The 20,053-nt window shown below is 36.7% G+C and overlaps 1 protein-coding gene across 1 annotated transcript in view; it reads left to right on the top strand.

Moving 5' to 3' along the window:
• The window catches only part of ATP8B4 (ATPase phospholipid transporting 8B4 (putative)), a 194,955-nt gene that overhangs the window by 79,532 nt on the left and 95,370 nt on the right, over positions 1–20,053 (top strand). The window contains exons 7-9 of the mRNA XM_054565443.1: positions 7,959–8,031; positions 11,752–11,822; positions 15,876–15,958. Of these exons, the coding sequence (XP_054421418.1) occupies positions 7,959–8,031; positions 11,752–11,822; positions 15,876–15,958 (227 nt within the window). The remainder of the gene's footprint in view (positions 1–7,958; positions 8,032–11,751; positions 11,823–15,875; positions 15,959–20,053) is intronic.

A 20,053-nucleotide genomic window follows, 5' to 3' on the forward strand; every position in this document is an offset into this window, starting at 1 on the left:
CAGGATGTAGTTCCACAGCTGTTGCATTTCCCATTGCCTCTAGCAAGTGGGAAGGCTGTTGCCTGCCTACAACCCTCCATTGTCAGCCCTCTTAGGGAATTGCCCTTGGCTGAGAAGAGCTGTTTTGCTCAAGTTTGTGCCTTCTTGCTGGGGTCAGACTGCATCCAAAGGCTGAATAATGCTGGTACCCTAGATCCAGCTGTGAAGGGCATTCCATCTCCAGAGCTCGGCATGGGTTTGGCTGAGCCTCTGTTGTGACTGCATCAACAGCCCACTTCCTCCCTCTGCCCAACTGTGTTTCCTTCACTTCCCCGCAGGTGTTAATCCCGAGTACTTGCCAATAAACTTCTGGCACATAGATCTCCCTTTGAAACTGCTGCTGAGGAATCTGATCTTGACCTAAATAGCTGTGTTTTCTTCACAGTCAATCTAAGGTATTTCCTTTAGTATTCACATGTGAGAGCAGGTGTAATAGTCTTCGTTTGAAATAATTTTCTTCTGATTTCCTTGTGGTCTCCTCATCTATTAGCCACCTATTAGTGGAATTCTACTAAGAATTTATAGAAGACAAAGGATCTTAAGAGACTGATTTAGTAGAAGGGTTTCAGTGCAGGGAAATGATTAAAGAGAGTACATTTTCTGCACAACTTCCAGTAGGTTTATATAGTTCAGGTAAAACAGTAAGTGAATTGATCATTCTGTTTTCAAAAGAGGAAGGCTACCTTGTGTGTGTATTTCTGTGTCCTACTAATGCACAACAGGGTTTATGAAAATTAAACAAGACTTCTCTAAGATTGATTCCTTTTTCTTAGCAAATTGTTGAACTAAATTATCTATGCTGTAGGACTACATCTTTTATTATCTCCCCTCTTCTGACCCTTTGACCTGGCAAAATTGGTGCAAGAGCATCTCCAACAGCAGACCACAGACCTCCCATGTGATTCTGCCTCAGCACAAGCCCCATGCTCATAAGGGAGGAATAGGAGGAAAACATCTGCATTCTTCAAAATAAGTAGATTCCAAAGATATGAGTATTACGCTCTCCTCAATGTAATGAGGTTCTGTTCACCAGTCTATTGTTAGAGGATTAGGGCCAAGCTGTACATTTTACTCCAGCATGACTCTGACAGCAGTGGGATTGAAAAGAACCAGAAACTGCTGCTGCCCGCTGAACATCTGTGTCATGGGACCATGACTGCAAGCGATCTTCGGGGCGGCGGGTTTGGACACCGGGAGCATGCACTATTGCTGTGATTGAATTCCTTTAGCTCCTTAGGGTCCATTCTTTTTCTAAAGAGGCATAATACATAAGTATCATGGAAAACAGAGTAAAAGATAACAATAAATACAGATTTATCAAGAACATGGGCTTTGTAGACTCAGATTTCAGTCCCAGGCCTGTCATTTACATGTGACCTTGGAAGAGTTCTCTTTCCATCTATTTTTCCTCCTCACTTGGCTTTTAAAATACCTGTGTATAATGCCAAAACTTCATGTACTGAATATAATTCAAACAGTACACAACAATATGCAATGAAATGAAATCCCCCTTTCATCTCACTTCTCTTTATTTCCTTTCTCTTGTGGCAACCACTCAACAGTGTGTCTTTCAAGATATTTTCTATGCATGTATGAACAGAGATATATGTAGGTATACCTTTGCTTCAAAACACCTTTAGAATCTTTCCATGTGTATGCAGTGTTCTGCATGTGCTTGTTTTAGACTAATAATGTAACTTACAGAATATTTTATGTCAGTTACATATAAACCTATTTTATTCTGTCTGTGGCTTCATTACATTCCATTGAGTAGAGGAACCAAGACTGAATAGGTTTAGCGTGCTATGGGTATCTAATAATCCTTATTGGCGGGCATCGAGTTTCTAACAGATTGCTATTACGAATGATACTGCAGTAAACATCCTTGTACGTCCATCTTTGAGCACCTATATGATCAGTTATTTAAAGTGAGATATTTATATCAAATTGTGTAAGCATTTACATTTTTTTATACATTATTTTTAGTGTATTTTTTCCCAGAATCACTTACCTCCCTGAAGCCTCTTTCTCCTCCGTTCGCCCCTGCCACCCATCCTGCAATCACCATGCTGTTGTATGTGCCCATGAATTCTTTCTTTTTTTCCTTTTTCACTTGATCCCTCATCCTCCCACTCCCCACCTCCACCCAAGAGCTGTCAGCCTTTAAATTTCTGATAGATGTTGCAAAAATAAACCACGTGTTTTAATTTCTCTAAACCTCACTTTTCTATTCTATAAAATGGGAGCAGCAGCTCATGCCTATCTCATAAGATTGTTGTGAGGATAAAACGAGATAAAATACATGAGTAGCGTTGTCAGATGTAGGAAGTTAAAATATAAGGCATCTAATTAAATTTGAAATTCAGATAAATAATGATTTTTTAATTGTACGTATTCCCAAATACTACATGAGACATACTAAAAATTAATTGTTGTTTATCTTAAATTCACCCTTGATTGGGTGTCACTTATTTTATTGGGCAATCCTACACCTGAAGAAATCAGCACATTCCTGGCACACAGTAAGCACTGAATCAATGTTGGTTGCTATCATTCTTATTAGACATTCAGGAAAATGCTATAATTCAACAAATGTTTTTGGAAACAATTATTTTATATTCATTAATTTATCATTTATTCAACAAATATTTATTGAATGCCTACTATGTACTAGGCATGATTCTAGATCTTGAGGAAACAATGGTGAATAAAACAATGTCTGTATGAGAAGAAGAATAGTTTTGTATGTTTTAGGTCTGACATGAACTTGAGATTAAAGAAGAAACCACACTTGATATATGTAACACCAAGGTCAATAATATTGATCGTCTTTATTATTTTCTCTTTCTAGTACCCCAACATGCCTTCTGTAGCTTTTGAGGCAGTTCTCTTTTCCGTAATCTACATTGCTAATGGGCAGCCAGGAGCATTAGAATATGGAAAAGATGAACGCAGCCTTGAGGAGCCCACGGAAGAACTCCTCCTTGTGTTCCTTAAGGCTTCAGCAAGGGACTTGGTGTCTTGTTCAAGGTGAATACTTGATTTGTAACCTCTGTGTCCAATAGTTCAGCGACAGGGGCATGGTAGGTGCCACCTCTCTCTCAGACTTGCATTTTCTCAAGAAGTTTCTCAGCAAAGTCTTGCAGCTCGTGGAATGTGACATTGCCTCAGGAAGAAGCAGGTTCAAACCAATTTATCCACAAATGTTAGATGCACTCACCCTGTCTTGCCACCTTTTCTCAGAACTCAGGTTCTCTGATGTTCTGAGAGTAGACATTGTACAGTTGTGCCTCATTTTATTGGGCTTCACAGATATTACATTTTTACAAATTGAAGGCAAGACCCTCCACCAGCCAAAAAGTACAATTTGTTTTATTGCAATACTTGCTTCAGGGCTGTGCGCTGGAACTGAACCTGCAATATCTCTGAGCTATGCCTATAGCTAATGAGTATATTTAAAAAAAATCCATTCCTTTAAGTAATTCTTGTCACTATTCTGTGGCAGTTAAAACTCCATATGTTTTATGGTGCCTTTGGAATTCAAGTTTTATGAGTTCTTTTTTTTTTTTTATTTTTGGCTTCTTTAGTGATTAGTTTGTGATTTCACTAAGGTAAAGGCTATCTTAAACCTAATTTGTTCTTGAAAAAACTGGTTCAAAGAAGGATTAACTAGATTATGTCCATTTCAAAACCAGAAATAAAATATGCATATTTTAAAGTCTTGGAATTTCTTGATTCAGTGCAATTAAATGAATAAACTTGCTTTCAGAATAGTCACGTATTGCAGTTCTTTCATGAGAGCAGAAGGGCTTTTCCCCAAAAAAGTAAAAGCAAAGCTTGTGCCAAGTGTGTGGGGCTAAGCATCGTTGTCCCCGTCCATGAGGCCATCCCGTGTCCCCCTCGCAGAGCTGCAATATCAACCTGCTTCAAACATGAGCCTTGAGAACAGCCGCACCGCACACGGAGAGCTGGGAGTATCCGTTTTCATTTTCTTAGGACGATGACAAAGTGCAGTCACTATACAAGCTAAAATATTAGAAGGCATCTAGAAATAGTTTGAAGATGAGCTTTAAAACAAATCTTCCTAACTGCCCTCCATCCTTGCTCGTATGTCTTTTGTGTGTTGTCAGTGGTAGTCGTTGGTAGGACAAGGAAAATGGTGGAATTTAAAATATAGAGGATTTAAATGCATTTGCCGGTCTTAACCAGTGTACATGTTTCAGTAAGTTTGCTATGACTGTTAGTGCTCATTGAAATAGATATCTCTTTTATTGACTTTTTTAGGAAGAGAGAGACAGAGAAGAGAAGCATTCATTTGTTGTTCCACTTATTTATGTATTCATTAGTTGATTTTTGTATGTGTGCTGACCAGGGATTGAACCCACAACTTTGGCCTATTGGGACAAGGCTCTAACCAACTGAACTATCCAGCAAGGGCTTGAAATATATTTTTGAAGTCCTAGTTAAGTACAGTTATATCTACCTGGTAAGACAGAATAGGACATAACACTAAAATAATACTCTCCTTTGACTGTACTATGTACATTGATTGTCCTACAGGTATATATTCAAATAAGGGGTTCAAACAAGGTATCACATACCTCTATCACTTACCAATATATCTAGGCCTTTTTTCTTCAAAATTCTAATTAAATATGTACAGGGTTATTTTCTTCTCTCCAAAGTAATCTATTTTGTTCTCTCTTAGTCTTCATTCAGTTTCTGATAACCTTCCAATCATAATCTTCCTTTGTAAGAGTTATGTTCTCTTCTCGCTAGGATGCTGTCCACAGTCTAACCAATGTGTCTGTGTGTCCATTGTATAGGTTAATGATGAGATAGTTAAACAGCACTGGGATGGGTATCAACATCTAGGGAATACTGTTTGCTGTTTCTTGACAGATTGTTAGTTAGTTTTGGGTAATATTTCTTTGGACAAAATTTCTCTTGTGATTGTGTACCTTCACAACATTTTGTTGAAAGCTCAGAAAAATTTTGTGTCAGTCTGCATTGTTGTCTGGTGAAGGTTTTTCACAGCCCATAGGCCACAGAGGTGAAAGTGTGTTCCATGGAATTTGTACATACCAGAAAAAATTTTAGATCTCAAGTATTGTTAGTCATAAGACTTTGGAAGCAAAATATTTGGAATACTCTATAGGTGAGAATGTTTTGTTGGGTGACCACTGGCTAGGTGACCAAAGACAGAGTAGGTGTTGCAAGATGTCTTGAATAATGAAATGGCCTTTTGGGAAGAGGAGCTTGGAGAGACTGAAAAGTGTATGTTCTGAGTTGAGGGTGGCGAGAGAGAAAAAGAAAGAGGACTAGACTGATATAAAGTAAATGATTCATAGTATTACAAGTACTTTCTGCTTTTTTGGACTATTGAATGACATGAGCAGATTAATGGTGAGATCTTAGCAAAGCAAATGAAGTATTCTGAGTGTTTTTCTGCTTTTGGAAATATTTAATAAGTTGGAAAGTAGAGGTTAAAATACAAGAAGGGCGTAGGTGGGTAGGAAGGGAATGGGCATGAGGGTTTGTTCTGCTTGATCACTCGTGTGCATGGTCCCTCTAGGACATCATGTTTATAGTCATATCAGATGGTTCTGTATTAGGGATTCTTTACATGCTCTGGGGTTTTGCCAATATTTTTCTTAAGGAGATTTTTGTTCTAGTATTTTTTTTTCCAAATGTAGCAGTTAATTCAAGTAATTCCCTTTGATATCACACCTTTAAAAACATCTTTTCAAATGCTTTAGTTTTATTGAGGAAACTATTATGATATTGAACTGGAGAAAAGTTAGAATTTAAGTAAGAAAATTCAGGTTTTGGTTTTTTCCCCTCAAAAATGGCTGTTGTCACTTATCTGTGTAAACTTAACTATCAAAACATGGAGCGGACTGACAGCTGCCAGAGAGAAAGGGAGAAGAGGACAATAGTAGAAAGGAAGGGAAGGGACTAATATAAATGAACATGTGTAAATGACCCATGGACAACGGTGTAGGGATTGACTGTGGGAGCTAGGGGTGGGCTGGACAGAGGAGGGCAAAGAGGGAACAATTGAACAACTCTAATGGAATAAACAAGTATTAAAAAATATGTAAGAACTTCTGTGATGTTCCCTTTTCTCTGTGGTTGATTTTCCATCTGGATGGGAGAGGTAAGGTGTGGTCCCTCCTAGAGCTTATAATGTACAGGTAGGAGGAATAAGAATTTGAAAATGAAACATATCATTTCAGCTTCTTCTTGAAACAGATGCACTTTCTTTTTTAAAAAAAATTTCAATTACAGTTTATAGTCAATATTATGTTGTATTAGTTTCACGTGTACAGTGAAATGGTTAGACAATCAGAATACTTTACAAAGTGTTCCCCAGGATATTTCCAGTACCCCTGGCACCATAGTTAATTATTACAATATTATTGTAAACAGATGCACTTTCAATAGAGACTTCCAGACAATTCGGTAGCAGCGCAATTTCCATAAATAAAGACAAGGTCTCCATATTGCTCTGTTCCCATCAACTTTTACCTGAGATACTGTTCCCTAAGAAATCTCTGATGCTCAAAAGGAGGTACCCCCAGGAGAAATAAAATGAGTTTTAGAGGGCTTGTTAGGTTCTCCTGTTGTCGTTGAACTAGATAAAGTGCAGAGAAGTATGGCTTTGGGAAAATGATTGAATTCTGGCTGGAGATGAAAATGCTGCAGTTGAATACTTTCCAGAACAACATGTACTTGGATCCATATTAAAGAAAAATTCTTTGAGTGTTTAAGCCAAATGACCCAACAGGGTTGATAGTGTGAGGCATATTTCGCAGTTGTATAAATATTTAAAACTGTTTTCCAGCCTATAAAACAAGTAAATTAGGTTGTTTTTAAAAACTGCATAATGAAATTAACCTGCCCACCTTAACTTGCTGGGGAACCTGCCCCCTCATCCTAGCCTTCTCTCCCAAAAGGGAATCACTGAGAAAAAAGTGTGGTGAAGGCTTCCAACTTGGAAAAACAAAGCTGCTTTAGGAGGCTTCAGAGAATTTCAAAAGGAATGATTAGCATCGTGGTATACTGCCACACGTGGTCTGTTCTCAGGAGGCCTGCTGCTGAAATGGTCACTAGGGGCCCAACCAACTAGATACCATAGCTTTTGGTCATAAACTCCTTTGAACTTGATGAAGGATAGTTAAGGGCTCCACTATATACAGGAGCCTCAGAGAAAGCAGTCCAGCAACTTGGCTCTGTTGTTCTCAGTTCTGAGCTGTCGGCCCAAGCCATTAGAATGGCACCAATTCTGTCCTTGGCCACAGGGTTGTGGACGACTTGTAGGTGGTCTTTCTCGTTCAGTCTTCTGAGCCTTCTTTTATCACCCATGTTGTTCTTGTCCTTCCCAAAATTTATTCTCTTGCATTTCTTCTTACTTGCATTTTAGCTGTTGCTGGGACCCCCTCTGTCCTTGCCCCAGTCTCCTCATTCAGTGCTTGCCTTCAGTTCTGCAGACTTCTGAGACAAGGGCGGTGGTATTTCAACATTTATTAATAATAGAGTTTGAAAACAATGTCAGTGACTGAATCTATCCGTCCTGCCTTTCTTAATGTTCTGGCCAAGGAAAAGCAAGCAAGAGCTAAGAGCTGCTATAAAAAGTTGGTACCATGGGATGGTGAAAAGGGCACCCAACCATCCTGAGTTTAGCCCCAGGGATACCATGAACTCCCTGGGTATCCTTGGGAAAACCAGTTGAGTTCTCTGGGCCTTTGACTCCCCACCACTCAGGTAAAAGATTTTGTTATGTAAGGTCCTTTGAAATGAGCATCCTAGAAGAGCCTTGTCTGCTGCTTTTGTCATATGATGCTCCATTGTAAATACATTCATTCCCTCAACTCTTCTCTGTTCCTGAAAAAAATTAATTTTGTTTTTGTTCACAGCCTGCAGAAAGAAAAATGGATGAATGTTAAAGTGGGAGACATCATTAAATTAGAAAATAACCAATTTATTACTGTGAGTATAGAACATTGTTTAAATTATATATCTCAGATTAAAATATCATATGTACTGCAGTGTTTACATTTGCAAATTTAGTACATCTATACTAAACCAGAGGTAATTAAAGAGGGACTGCCAAGATGTATTTATAAGAAGTCTCAATGATAAAATGTTTTAAAAGACATATTGATTAATTAGTTTCAATAACATGGTAACCTAGAGAAGTGATCTTCACTGAATCTATCTCCTCTGGGATGTATTAAATTAATAGATACAAAAGATTTACAATCATCTGATGTAAATAAGAGCTTTTAAAATGCTCCAGAGTACTTTAAAAACAATTTGTCCTTCCATAATTTGAATACTATACCTCAATAATGGAAATAATACTCCTAATTTGCACATATTTGAGGAAAAGATAAGCAGAGGAAGAGAAAATGTTTGCTCCCTTCTGAATTATCACAATCAGAAAATTCCTATTGATTGCTTTGAATCATTAAAATCCTATTTATGAGCATTTTGCTTTGCATATTAAATGAAAGGGCTATAGAGCTGTCTCTGGGCCACCCTGGAAGAAGAAGAGCTGTCTTGGGCCACATATTAAATACATTGTGACGTGTAATCACACAAAAAAATCTCATAGTGTCTTAAGTAAATTTACGATTTTGTGTTAGGCTGCATTCATAGCCATTCTGGGCTGCACGTGGCCTATGGGACACAAGTTGGACATCCCTGCTAGATTATTTTGACCTAAGCTCCAGCCCTGGCAAGGGTAGGCTTTGGCTCTCTTTGGAGCATCAGAGCATCTCGTCTAGTCTTTTTTGCAGCTTCCTTGGACATCCTTCTTGAGAGGCCACTTTGGGTCTAATTGTTCTCACATTATTTGAAGTTTTTATAGTTTCAAATCAGAGTTACTTGTTTCACTCTAATTTCTGTAAACCTCCTTTAAAAAAATAGGCAAGACAATAGAAAGTTGAAAATTTTCAGAGAAAGAAGATTTTTTAAACATTTATCTGAATTGTATGAAGAAGAAGCTTCTTGCTTCTTCTACACGAAAAAACATAAATGACCAATGTTCTGTTTATGGCCAATTACTAATTGTGGTGGTGAAATACATGGGCAAAGATTTTATATTAAACAAAGAAAGGGTCTATCCATGAGTAAATGATATGAGGTTCATTACTATTCTCCTCCTTTCTTTTCTTTTAATCATCTTTTTGTTAATCTTCTCAAATCAGTTTAATTATAGAAAACAAAAATGATAATATATTTCATACTTATTGCACAACATACTTTTTTTGGATATAAAATTTAAATTTTAAATAAAAGTAAAGCCTATAATCTCACACATTTTCATGACTTTATTCTGATTTTTGTCCATATCAACATGTTTCCTTATCTGGTTACACCAGATAAGGCACTGATAATTGAGAGAAGAAAGTACAAATGGGGGTATAAGGAACATGATTTTGGTTAAAATTAATGACTATTTGCCTGCCCCTGCTGTGAGTTCCAATAATTATCACTGCCCTGAGGAATAAATGGGTTTGCATTATTAAGGCTCTTCTTCACCTATGGATGAGTCATAGAAGCCCATTTTGGGAGAAGTTTATTTTCTGACTTGTCACCATGTAAACTAAGCATACCCACTATAGAGAGAACATGTGAAGAGTGTATACCACTCTTGAGTCAAAATTACCCATCTTGATTTTAAAGAGAAAACAGTGTTTCTGAAAATTCACCTTGGTCTTATTTCTTATTTTTAATTTCAATTAACATGATAGTAACGGAACTTCATGCTCTTTGGGCCTATGCCTCTCATTCCCCAAGCTTAAAAGGATCACTTTAAACAAAATCCAGAATTCTTTAATTCTTATCATTTGTGATTGAAAATAATTATGAAGTATAGAGAAAGATGCTTGTTTATACCTAGAGATGCTTTTCTTTCAAAACTCTGTTTTATCACAATTGAGACAACACACACACACACAGACATACACCGTCTATTTCTGAGTGGGAAATTTAAAAGTTTGAGACAATGAAAAGACTGGACTGATTCTAAATTTAAGTTTTAGGACTTGAGAATGGCGCAATTCTAATATTTTTAAAAACAAAGGTAAGAAAATTTCACAGATTTTAAATACTGATTGTACATGCAGATGTAGTTAGAAAATTGTTAGGCTGTGTCAAAATAAATTGCTAAAATTTTAGTCAGTTCTTTTCAGATATTCAAAACCTTCAGAATTTTAAAAAAAGAAACCCTTATTTTATTCATTATTATTTATTTCTTATTAAATTATAGTTGATGTACAGTATTATATTAGTTTCTGGTGTATTACATAGTGATTCTACATTTATATACCTTATGACGTGGTCATCATGATATGTCTGGTAACCATTTGTCACTGCAAAGATTATTAAGGTATTACTGACTATAATCCCTGTGCTGTATATTATATCCTTGTGACTTATTTATTTTATAACTAGAAGTTTGTGCTTCTTTCTTTCACCTTTTCATCCATCTCCCCACAACCCTCCCTTCTGGCAACCAGCAGTTTATTCTCTGTATCTATGAGTCTGTTTCTGTTTTGTTTTGTTTATTTACTTTTTAGATTCTACATATAAATGAAATTATACAGTATTTGTCTTTTTCTGTCTGACTTATTTCACTTAGTGTACTATACTAGGTTTATCCATATTGTCACAAATGGCAAGATTTTATTCTTTTTTATGGCTGAATAATATTCCACGGTGTGTATATATACACACACACACACACACCCATTTCACATCTTATTCATCCATTTATGTATTGATGAACCCACAATTCTGCTTCTGAGTATTTATCCAAAGAAACAAAAACACTACCTAATTTGAAAAGATATATGCACCCTTATGTTCCTTGCAACATTATTTACTATAGCTAAGATGTGGAAATGAAACCCCTTATTTTAATATCAAATTTGAAACTTAAAAGAAAATAAACAGCTTCCCAATGTAGAAAGATACCAGAATTCTGAAACTGAATTGTGATAGGTTATTTCCAAAACTCAAATGGACAGCCGTATAAAATGATTTATCTCTGTGAGAGACCAACTACCTAGTCTCTGAATGTTTTCCACTTTTACCAAATTTTCTATTCTATTTTTCTCTCTTGCTTAGTCCCTACTTTATTTTCTCTCTCTTCTTCTATACACCCCACCACATTTTCCTTATTTTTTAATTATTTTAATTTTGTTTTTCTTTTAACCTTTCTCTCTTTTTAAAATTTCCTTGCCTGTCTTGTTTTTTCTGTTGTTTTCAAATTCCGCCTCCTATTTCACTTCTGCCTTTCCTCCTCTTCTTTGCCTGCTGCCTGCTCTTAACCGATAATACAAAGGGTATGTGCATATAAATATTTCCATTTATCTAATTTATTGGGGAAAGTTTTATATTTTTCATTAGTAATTATCCAAACAAGAAAAGAGAATCTTATGTATCATGCAAAAAAAGTGAACAAAGTGGTCATTTATTTTTATGATATCTCCTGCCCTTGCTTATGTCCTTCTGATGGTCAAGGGTGTGCAAAACAGGAACAGGTAAGTAGAGGGAGGGTTTGAAACAGGGGATTTCACCTCTATCACGTTTTTCCTAAGGCACACCTGGCTCATTAGTAGTGGAGGGATGATACAACATGGAAGACTTTGAACCAATCTTTCCTTCTCAAGTTCTCTTTCTCCTGATTTTTAAAAATAGGCCGATCTACTTCTCCTATCAAGTAGTGAGCCACATGGTCTTTGTTACATTGAAACTGCTGAGCTTGATGGGTAAGTTGCTAAAGTTAGAATAAATAATAAGATTGTGTTTTAAATTTATTCAAGACTAATAGCTTTAGGAACAGGACTTAAATCTTAATCTTTATTTTTCATTTTATTTTCTTGGAGGAAATACCTAAATTCCAAAGTCCATTGGCTAATTACTTTGCAGATTTTCTGAAAACTCTCTTTTCTTTTGATTTTATTTTCTTTCAGAAACGGTGACTCAAACATGTATGTGTAAATAAATATCACAGAGGGACTCTTCACTGAGATTCCTTAGAAGGGTCCTTTTTGGTGTTGGTTTGTTTGTTTTTAATTTCAAGTGATTCTCCAAGGAAAATGAGAGCTAGTGTTAACCCAGATCTCCTGAAGAAGGAAGGACTGGTGTTGCTGTAGAAAGCAATCTTTTGGGACTGGGCCAAGTGGAGACATGGAGGGGGAAAAAAAGAGAAATGGAGTATGAGGCAGCCTTAGCATTCATATAAAGTAGTTCTTTTTTATAGATTCAATTTGTCTGTCTAGCCTAAGAACATTCATTGAATGCTTACATTTTAAAGATAACATATATGTTTTATAGATGGACCTTACCATTTAATCCTGATAGGTACTAAGTATAAGCTCCATTGTGCAATGGAGAAATCAAGTCTTAAAGAGACGAAGTAATTTGCCTCAAACTTCTGAAGAGTAGAGATAGGACTGAAACCTGGCAGTCTGACAAAAAAGCCTATGGTTTTAAACACTACCTCCCAAATTATTGTCTTAGATCAATTCAAATAGAGTTTGGCCTGTGTGGTCCTACCCTAGTTTGGACAGAAGCTAAAATCATGCTGAGAGAAAAAATTTATAGCAGTAAATGCATACAACTGAAAAGAGAAAAGTCTTAAATCACTACCATCTCAAGAACATAGAAAATAAACCAAAATAAATCTAAAGCTAGCAGAAGGAAGGAGATAAAAACAAGAGCAGAAATGAATGAACTTGAAAACAGGAAAACAATAGAGATAATCAAAGAAACAAAAAGCTGGTTCTTTGAAAACATCAAGGAGGTTGAGAAACCTTTAACAAGACTGAAAAAGAAAAAGAGAGAAGAAATAAATTAACAATAGCATGAATGAATGAGGGAATATTAAGACAGATCCTGTAGACGTCAGAAGGATAAGGGAATACTACAAACAACTCTACGCACATAAATTTAGCAACATAAATAAAACAAACCACTTTGGAAAAAACAAACTATCACAACTCATTCAATATTAAATAGATAATTTGAACAGCCCTGTAATTATACGGAAAATTAAATTCAAATGCAAAACATAAAATTATAAAACTTTCAGAGAAAAACATAGAAGAAAAATCTTTATGATCTAGGGCTCCTTAGACTTGACACAAAATTCATGATCCATAAAGTGAAAATTTGCTAAACTGGACTTCATCAAATTAAGAGCTTTTGCTTTGCAAATAACCCAATTCAGAGGATTAAAAAAAAAAAAGTTACAGACTAGGAGAAAATATTTTCAAACCATCTATCTGACAAAGGACTCATATCTTGGATATGTGAAAAATACTTAACCTCAATAGTAAAAAAACCAAGTAATTTAATTAGAAAATTGGCAAATGATATGAAGAAATATTTTATCAAAGATGACATACTGGTGGCAAATAAGCACATGAAAAGATATTCAACATCATTGGCCAGTAGGGAAATTAAAATTAAAACTACAATATAATATCACCACATACCTATCAGAATGGCTCAAAGAAAAAATAGTGACAACTCCAAATGCTGGCAAGGGTGTAGAGAAACAGGATCACTCACACATTGCTGATGGAAATGTAAGATGCTACAATCACTCTGGAAAACAGTTTGGTAGTTTCTTAAAAAACTAGACATGCAACTACCCTAGAACCCAGCCATTTCATTTCTGGGGATTTATCTCAGAGAAATGAAGAGTTATGTTTATGTGAAAATTTGTACACAGATGTTTATAGCAGCTTTATTTGTACATCTCCAAATTAAAAACAACTTATATGCCTTTCAACATGTGAATGATGGAACAAACTGTGGCATATCCATATCATGGAATAATCCTATTGAACAATAAAAAGGAAGGAACTATTGATATATGCAACAGCCTGAATGACTCTTCCGAGAATTATGTTGAGTAAAAAAAACCACTTTCAAAAGTACATATTGTATTATTCCACTTATATAACATTCTTGAAATGACAAAATTAGAGAAATGGACAGCAGACTAAGGGTTCCAGGAGTTAAAGATGGGGCTGGAGGAAAATAAAAAAAAAAAAAAAGATGGGTTGGAGGAGACAGGGAAGTGGGCATGGCTGCAAAGGGCAACCCAAGGAATCCTTCTAGTGATAGAAATACTCTATTTCTTGACTGTGTCAATGTTGGTATCTTGGTTGGTATATTGTGATACAGTTTTACAAGATTTTATCATTAGTAGAAACCAAGTAAAGGATACACAAGATCTTTCTGTCTTGTTTCACATGCGGAAAATTATTTTGAAGTTTATCAAGATACTGAGGCAGATTAAGGGAGAGTATGGCATGACAATGAAGGTATTCATCCGGAGTCTTGGAAAATTCATTTTTTTTTAAATCATGAAGCACATATGTGACTGTTTTACCCCTTTAGTTTCTTCATTGGAAGGTGAAAGTGAGACATTGGGGAGAATCCTGAGGAAGTAGCCTGCAATGGTGAAACACTTTGATGAATGACATGATGTACTGAGTAGGGTGAAGGAATGAGGACTGTCTGGCCTGGGTGGTATGACTGACTGTTACTAGTATTTGAAAAACTGTTCAAATGAATGGACACGTTAGTCCTTTAGCCTCAGCACCATTATCTCACTTTTGTGCATCAAGCCAGGTCAATTTCTGCCTCACCTATGAAGTTCTTTACTACCTCAAACTCTACTCATCTTTCCCTCCTAGGAATTAATACATTTTGATCAATGAGATTACTTTTAAACAAAGTAGTTTCAATTATATACACAACTTGCCTGCGGAAAGCTGTTTTACCAATGGTCATTCCTTGAGTTGGGTTCATATTACCTTAACATCATTGTGAAGCTCATTTATAGGACGTTTAGAATAAATGCCTTCTCAGGAATCTACTTCTCCGTTCTCTAAATTCTGTTACTCCATGGTTTAACATTTGCTGACAAAAGGTGGTATTTGCTTTTTTGCCTACCACTTGCTTCCCTCAAGAGGACAATAACCCTCATAGGGCAGCACCGAGTATCACAGTATACATTTAATTAATATTCATTGTTTGAATAAACCCACTACAAAACATTTTCATAAAAGATAGAAACTCTGACAGATAATGAACTACAGTAGAAGAAAGTTTGGTTGGATTTAGTGAGAAAACTGGCAAGGCATGTTCTTAAGACGTGAGTGACAGTCATAGACTCTTCACTGCTGGTCATTTCTTGAACACCAGAGATCAGCCATCTGTCCATCGCACGTGTGGTCCTGCCTGGAAGAGGATGACCAGCTTACTGTGACCTGCTGAGTTCCTGTTTTGTTATTTGATTTTAGACTTATGAGATTCTTGGCTTGATTTTCCAAGGAAAAGAAAGCTGTATTACTTTTCCTATTTAAATTTCAGCTACTGTGAAATTAGCCATGACTTTTTTTTGCAAGTAAAACTCCTATGTAGATAGCAGACTCTGGAGTCACACTGGCCTCCTTTATTTGGCAACTGTGTTCCCGTTCCTAATGTGTTTTGTAACTCATGCATGATGTCTGAGTAGATTCGAATGAAACCACATTTATTATGTCCTCTGTTCTTTCAAATAGCAAAACAGATTACTGTGTTGTTATACAGATGTGCCGTGGGTGGAATGCCAATTCTTAGGAGCCTGCAAAACCCTGTCCATTTTCCTGAGACAGTGTGAGAGACGTGAATGGCATTCAAAGGGAGTTTCTTAAATCTCTTGTGTTGGATTTTGCATGTGCTGTACACGCCTGATTGCTTTGTGTAAGATGCTGTTGGGCTGTTTCATATTAAAATTCATGTCATGTCAATTAATTTCCCAGGGAAACGAACCTTAAAGTTCGCCATGCACTATCAGTTACCTCAGCACTTGGAGAAGATATTAGCAGACTTGCAAAGTTTGATGGTGAGTGTTTACAAGAGACAAACAAAAATCTTAAAATCAAGAAGTTTTTGTAACAAAAATAGGAACAAAGTATCTGAAATCCAATTTATTTTATTTTTTTTTAAATTTGGTGTAAGAACGTAAAGTTTTCCAGGCATCAAAGTCTGTATTCTCTTCTCACGCTAATGAGTAAAAGTGTTTACCAAGGGATGATGGCTTTATCAGTTCATCATTTATTTCATCCTTATTCTTCTCTAGATCATGTTCCCTCTAGTCCCACAGTACCCTCACTTGCCTTACCCTGGCCTCCCGGGAGCCCTATGCAGACTTGCTGAGGATGAATACAGGACGCAATTTTATTTCTAGCCCTAGGCCTAACCATCCCTCCATTCTCTGACTCCTTAACCAGACCAAATGCTAGACTGTAAACTTGTGAAAACAGAAATCCTACCTCATCTATTTCTGTATCTTTCATAGTGCCGGGTATATGTCTTAAAGATAGTAGGTGTTTAAAAAGAATATTCTGACGTATTAATCAGTCGGTCAGCTGTTGTCTATTTTAAACCATGGCTTTTTTTATTATTGTGTTCACACTATTGCACCTGGTCCCCTGCTCCCCAGCATGGATTCTCCCCTGCCTGTTCTATTCCACCTATGTCATGTTTTTTGTTTTGTTTTCTGTTAAAGCTTTCATGGAAAAACAAAAACCTTCAAGAGTTCAAGGAAAGTGTCATTAATGGTAGGACAGTAGGCACCATGATAGGCTGTGGGAAGGTCTCTGGGACCTTCCTGCCATCCCTCAGTCGTCTCTTGCTTTACCCATTTGTATGCCTGGCTTTGAATATGAATGTTTACATACGGTTTGGCTTTATTTGTTAACGAATCTTTATGAGTTTGAGACTATTTCCCAAATGTTTTCTTTGGAGTCCACTAAAGGAAAATCTGGACAAGGGTCTTAGCGTGATGCCATGAGTTAAAGCACAGGTAAATTTACATTATAAAGTTTCTCCAATGCACAGCTTACAGTTTATGTTGCCTGTGCTTTGCATTTACTTGTAAACTTCATCTGCATTCTGTTGATATTTTAATCTCTCTTAAAAGAGTGCTGTTATAGCAAATGTTTATAGAAAAGAATATTCCTCCAGTTTGAGATTTAAGTCAGGGGAATAGCCAGGAAACTTTGAATGGCCCAAGAAATATTTTGATTAGATTAAAACAAATTACTCATTTTCTACTAAGTAATTTTTTCAATGAAATTTTACTGTTATGTGAATCCAAGAAAAGTAAATTGTGTTCATGAAGTAAAATACTTGCTTAAAATACCTCATAGAATATTTATGGAGCCCTAACAGGGCAATGTAAATACAATTCACCATTACTCATTTCTTTCCTGCTGGAATTGCAGCTGTATATCTCTGTCAATCCATGAGGAGGTAAAAATTCTTGATTTTTAGTTTTCTTTACCATCAAAAAGCAGAATATGATTGTTATAATTACCCTGTTCACTTTCTTTCATGGATATTGGCACAGATAGCCTACACTATGATTCAGTTACAGACAATTGTGAAACCTTAGTGGCATAAAGAGCAAAACTTTATTTCTTGCTCATGTCATGTTCTGATGCAGGCGGGTGGCCTTCTCCATCTTGTAGCCATGGTGCCTCGGCTAATGGCCTGTAAGGCCCGCACATCACAGTAAGGATGAGATGAAAGAGACTTTTCTCTTTTACCTACTTTTACCTACTTCTTTCTCTCACATTTCATTGGCCAGCATGAGCCACATGGACCTGATGTGACTGCAAGGGGGCCTGAGGAATAACAAGTATGGATGTTTATTGAAGGCTAACAGTCTGTATTGCACCCTCTAAGAACTCTGACCATAGGATAGCATGTAAAAGGCCAGGCTGGACTAGGTAGATTTCTTGTGTGGAACCATAGAAATAGGGCCAAGAATTCTCCCTCTTAACACGACTCTTTGTCTCTCAATCCCCTGCTCTGCTTGACTTTTTCTTCTTCTCATAGCATTTATCACCATCTGACATACTCTATAACTTTCTTATTTTCTAAGTTTACTATTTATCGTCCATCTCTAACTGCTGCACTGAGAACTGCGCAAGGATCTTTGTTTTGCTCCTTGATGGATAGCTGGTTTCTAGGAGAATGCCTGGCACATAGTAGCTGCTCAATAAATACTCACTGAATAAATGAATAAATGGTCCCAAGTGCCAGAGAGTGGGGGCAGGATCAGTATCAGGCCCCAGAGAGACATGGGAGAGTGAAGGAAAAGACTGGGAAATGATAAGGGGAGAAGAAAGCTTTTCGATGGGGCCTTGTAGGGCAGAGCTGGAGTGCTGGGTGTTCGCCCCTGGAGGGTGGGTAGCTGGGAGATGGACTATACGGTGTGGTGGTTTGTTAACGCCTTTATGTCAAAATCCTTTATGTCAAAATCCTTTCTCCAAACACAATTTAACACAGAAGCTCCAAATTTAAACGAGCGCGAGTCATGTTCCTGAGGCTAAAGCAAGAAAGCGTTTCTTCATCAGACGCAATTTCTTTTTACAGATGGGGTATCCTGAAAGGTTAAAGGGTTTGCTTATAGGTACACAGTCTCTTTGAACACTTCCTAAAATTTATTTTTAAACTGTAGGAAAAGTGATTACTTACTAGATGTGGCCTGATTTTGCTTCACACAACATAGGTAACTCACCAAATTTCTAATGTATAATTGTTTCTGCAAATAAAGGCAACACAGATCTCTCTTTTCCATCATTTGTACTTTAACTGTGGTCACTTCTCAGAGAATATGTAATGTTAAATGCATCAGACTGGTACAATTCTGGGCTAAGAACCAAGTTCATGCTAAATTTACTCTTTCATTCTTAAATCTTGGGTCGAATTTCAATCAACCTTAAAGTTCAAGGCAATATGACGTTTTATGGTTTTAGCCTTATGAAAATATGATGATCTGTTTCCAAGAAAGCATCTGAAGAATGAATAGAGGGATTAAGGAGAAATAAATTAAATACAACATACAAATAGCGGCCAAATGGAAGGACCAAGAGGGTGATGCAAGATGAACATTTGAAAGAGTTAGGACAATGAACAAACTCCAAATCCTTCCCACAATTGCTTCTGCTTTCTTACAGCCTTCAACTTTCCTACCAGTTTTATCTTTTCAAGCCCTGTTTACAAGTTTTAATTTCAACCCCTCCTTGCCTCTGTGACACAGACATTCACACACTGTGCGCTATGCACATACATTTCTCTCCCCATTTCAGCAGTTCTCTCTTTCCCTTTCTCCCTTTCTGCATTCTTTCTATCGTCTTTCCATCTTCCTCTTCCATTCTTTATGTTAGTTTACTTATTTGCTCTACCTGCACTATCTCTTTTTCTGTTTTATAAATCTTTTCTGCCCTCTCTTCACATTAATTAGTTTATTAAGTCCATTTATCAAGCACCTCCTAAGGACAAGATGCAGTACAAAGTATGTAGAATTATAAAATATTGCCACATGTGTTGTAAGTTTCTTTAGATTCTACCATTCACTCCTCTTTTTTGTCTCCCCTATTCACCTTTGTTATAAAGGAATATCAGTAGACTTCAGCGTTTCTTCTGGTGACTAGAAAAAGATTTATTTGTGTTATGGGAATTAAAACCAGATAGTGCATTTTTTTTTCTTTTAAATTAGAAATATGATATCAGCATTGTGTGCATTTGGAAACGGCCTGGCTAACTATGTCAAGTTCACGTAGATGAGACAGACATGTGAGGCATGTCTGTCTGTGCTAAGTATATCTTTTAGCTTGTGACTTCTGGGCAAATGTGGGTACGGCATTATTTTTGCTTCTAGTTACTGTGTGGCTTTTTTTCTGAGACTTGCCAAAATACTTTCTTTCACACCAAATTACAGTGTTCTATCCTTGAAACATCAGTGCACATCTTTCAATCGTCTGAAGACCTCAGTATCCCACTCCCATCTTTAGAGAAATCCCCACTGAAACTCCAAACTGGGGACATCGAAGGTCAAAACTGAGATACATAGGGTCTCAGGATGTCTTTTATAAGCCTCCTTGCCTCCTTACTTTCGCACCTAAACCTAAGGACAGTGTCTTTCTGG

This window comes from Pteronotus mesoamericanus, unplaced genomic scaffold (genome assembly GCF_021234165.1).
Source record: "Pteronotus mesoamericanus isolate MK-2021 breed Mesoamerican mustached bat unplaced genomic scaffold, CSHL_Meso_final contig_164, whole genome shotgun sequence".
Taxonomy (NCBI): domain Eukaryota; kingdom Metazoa; phylum Chordata; class Mammalia; order Chiroptera; family Mormoopidae; genus Pteronotus; species Pteronotus mesoamericanus.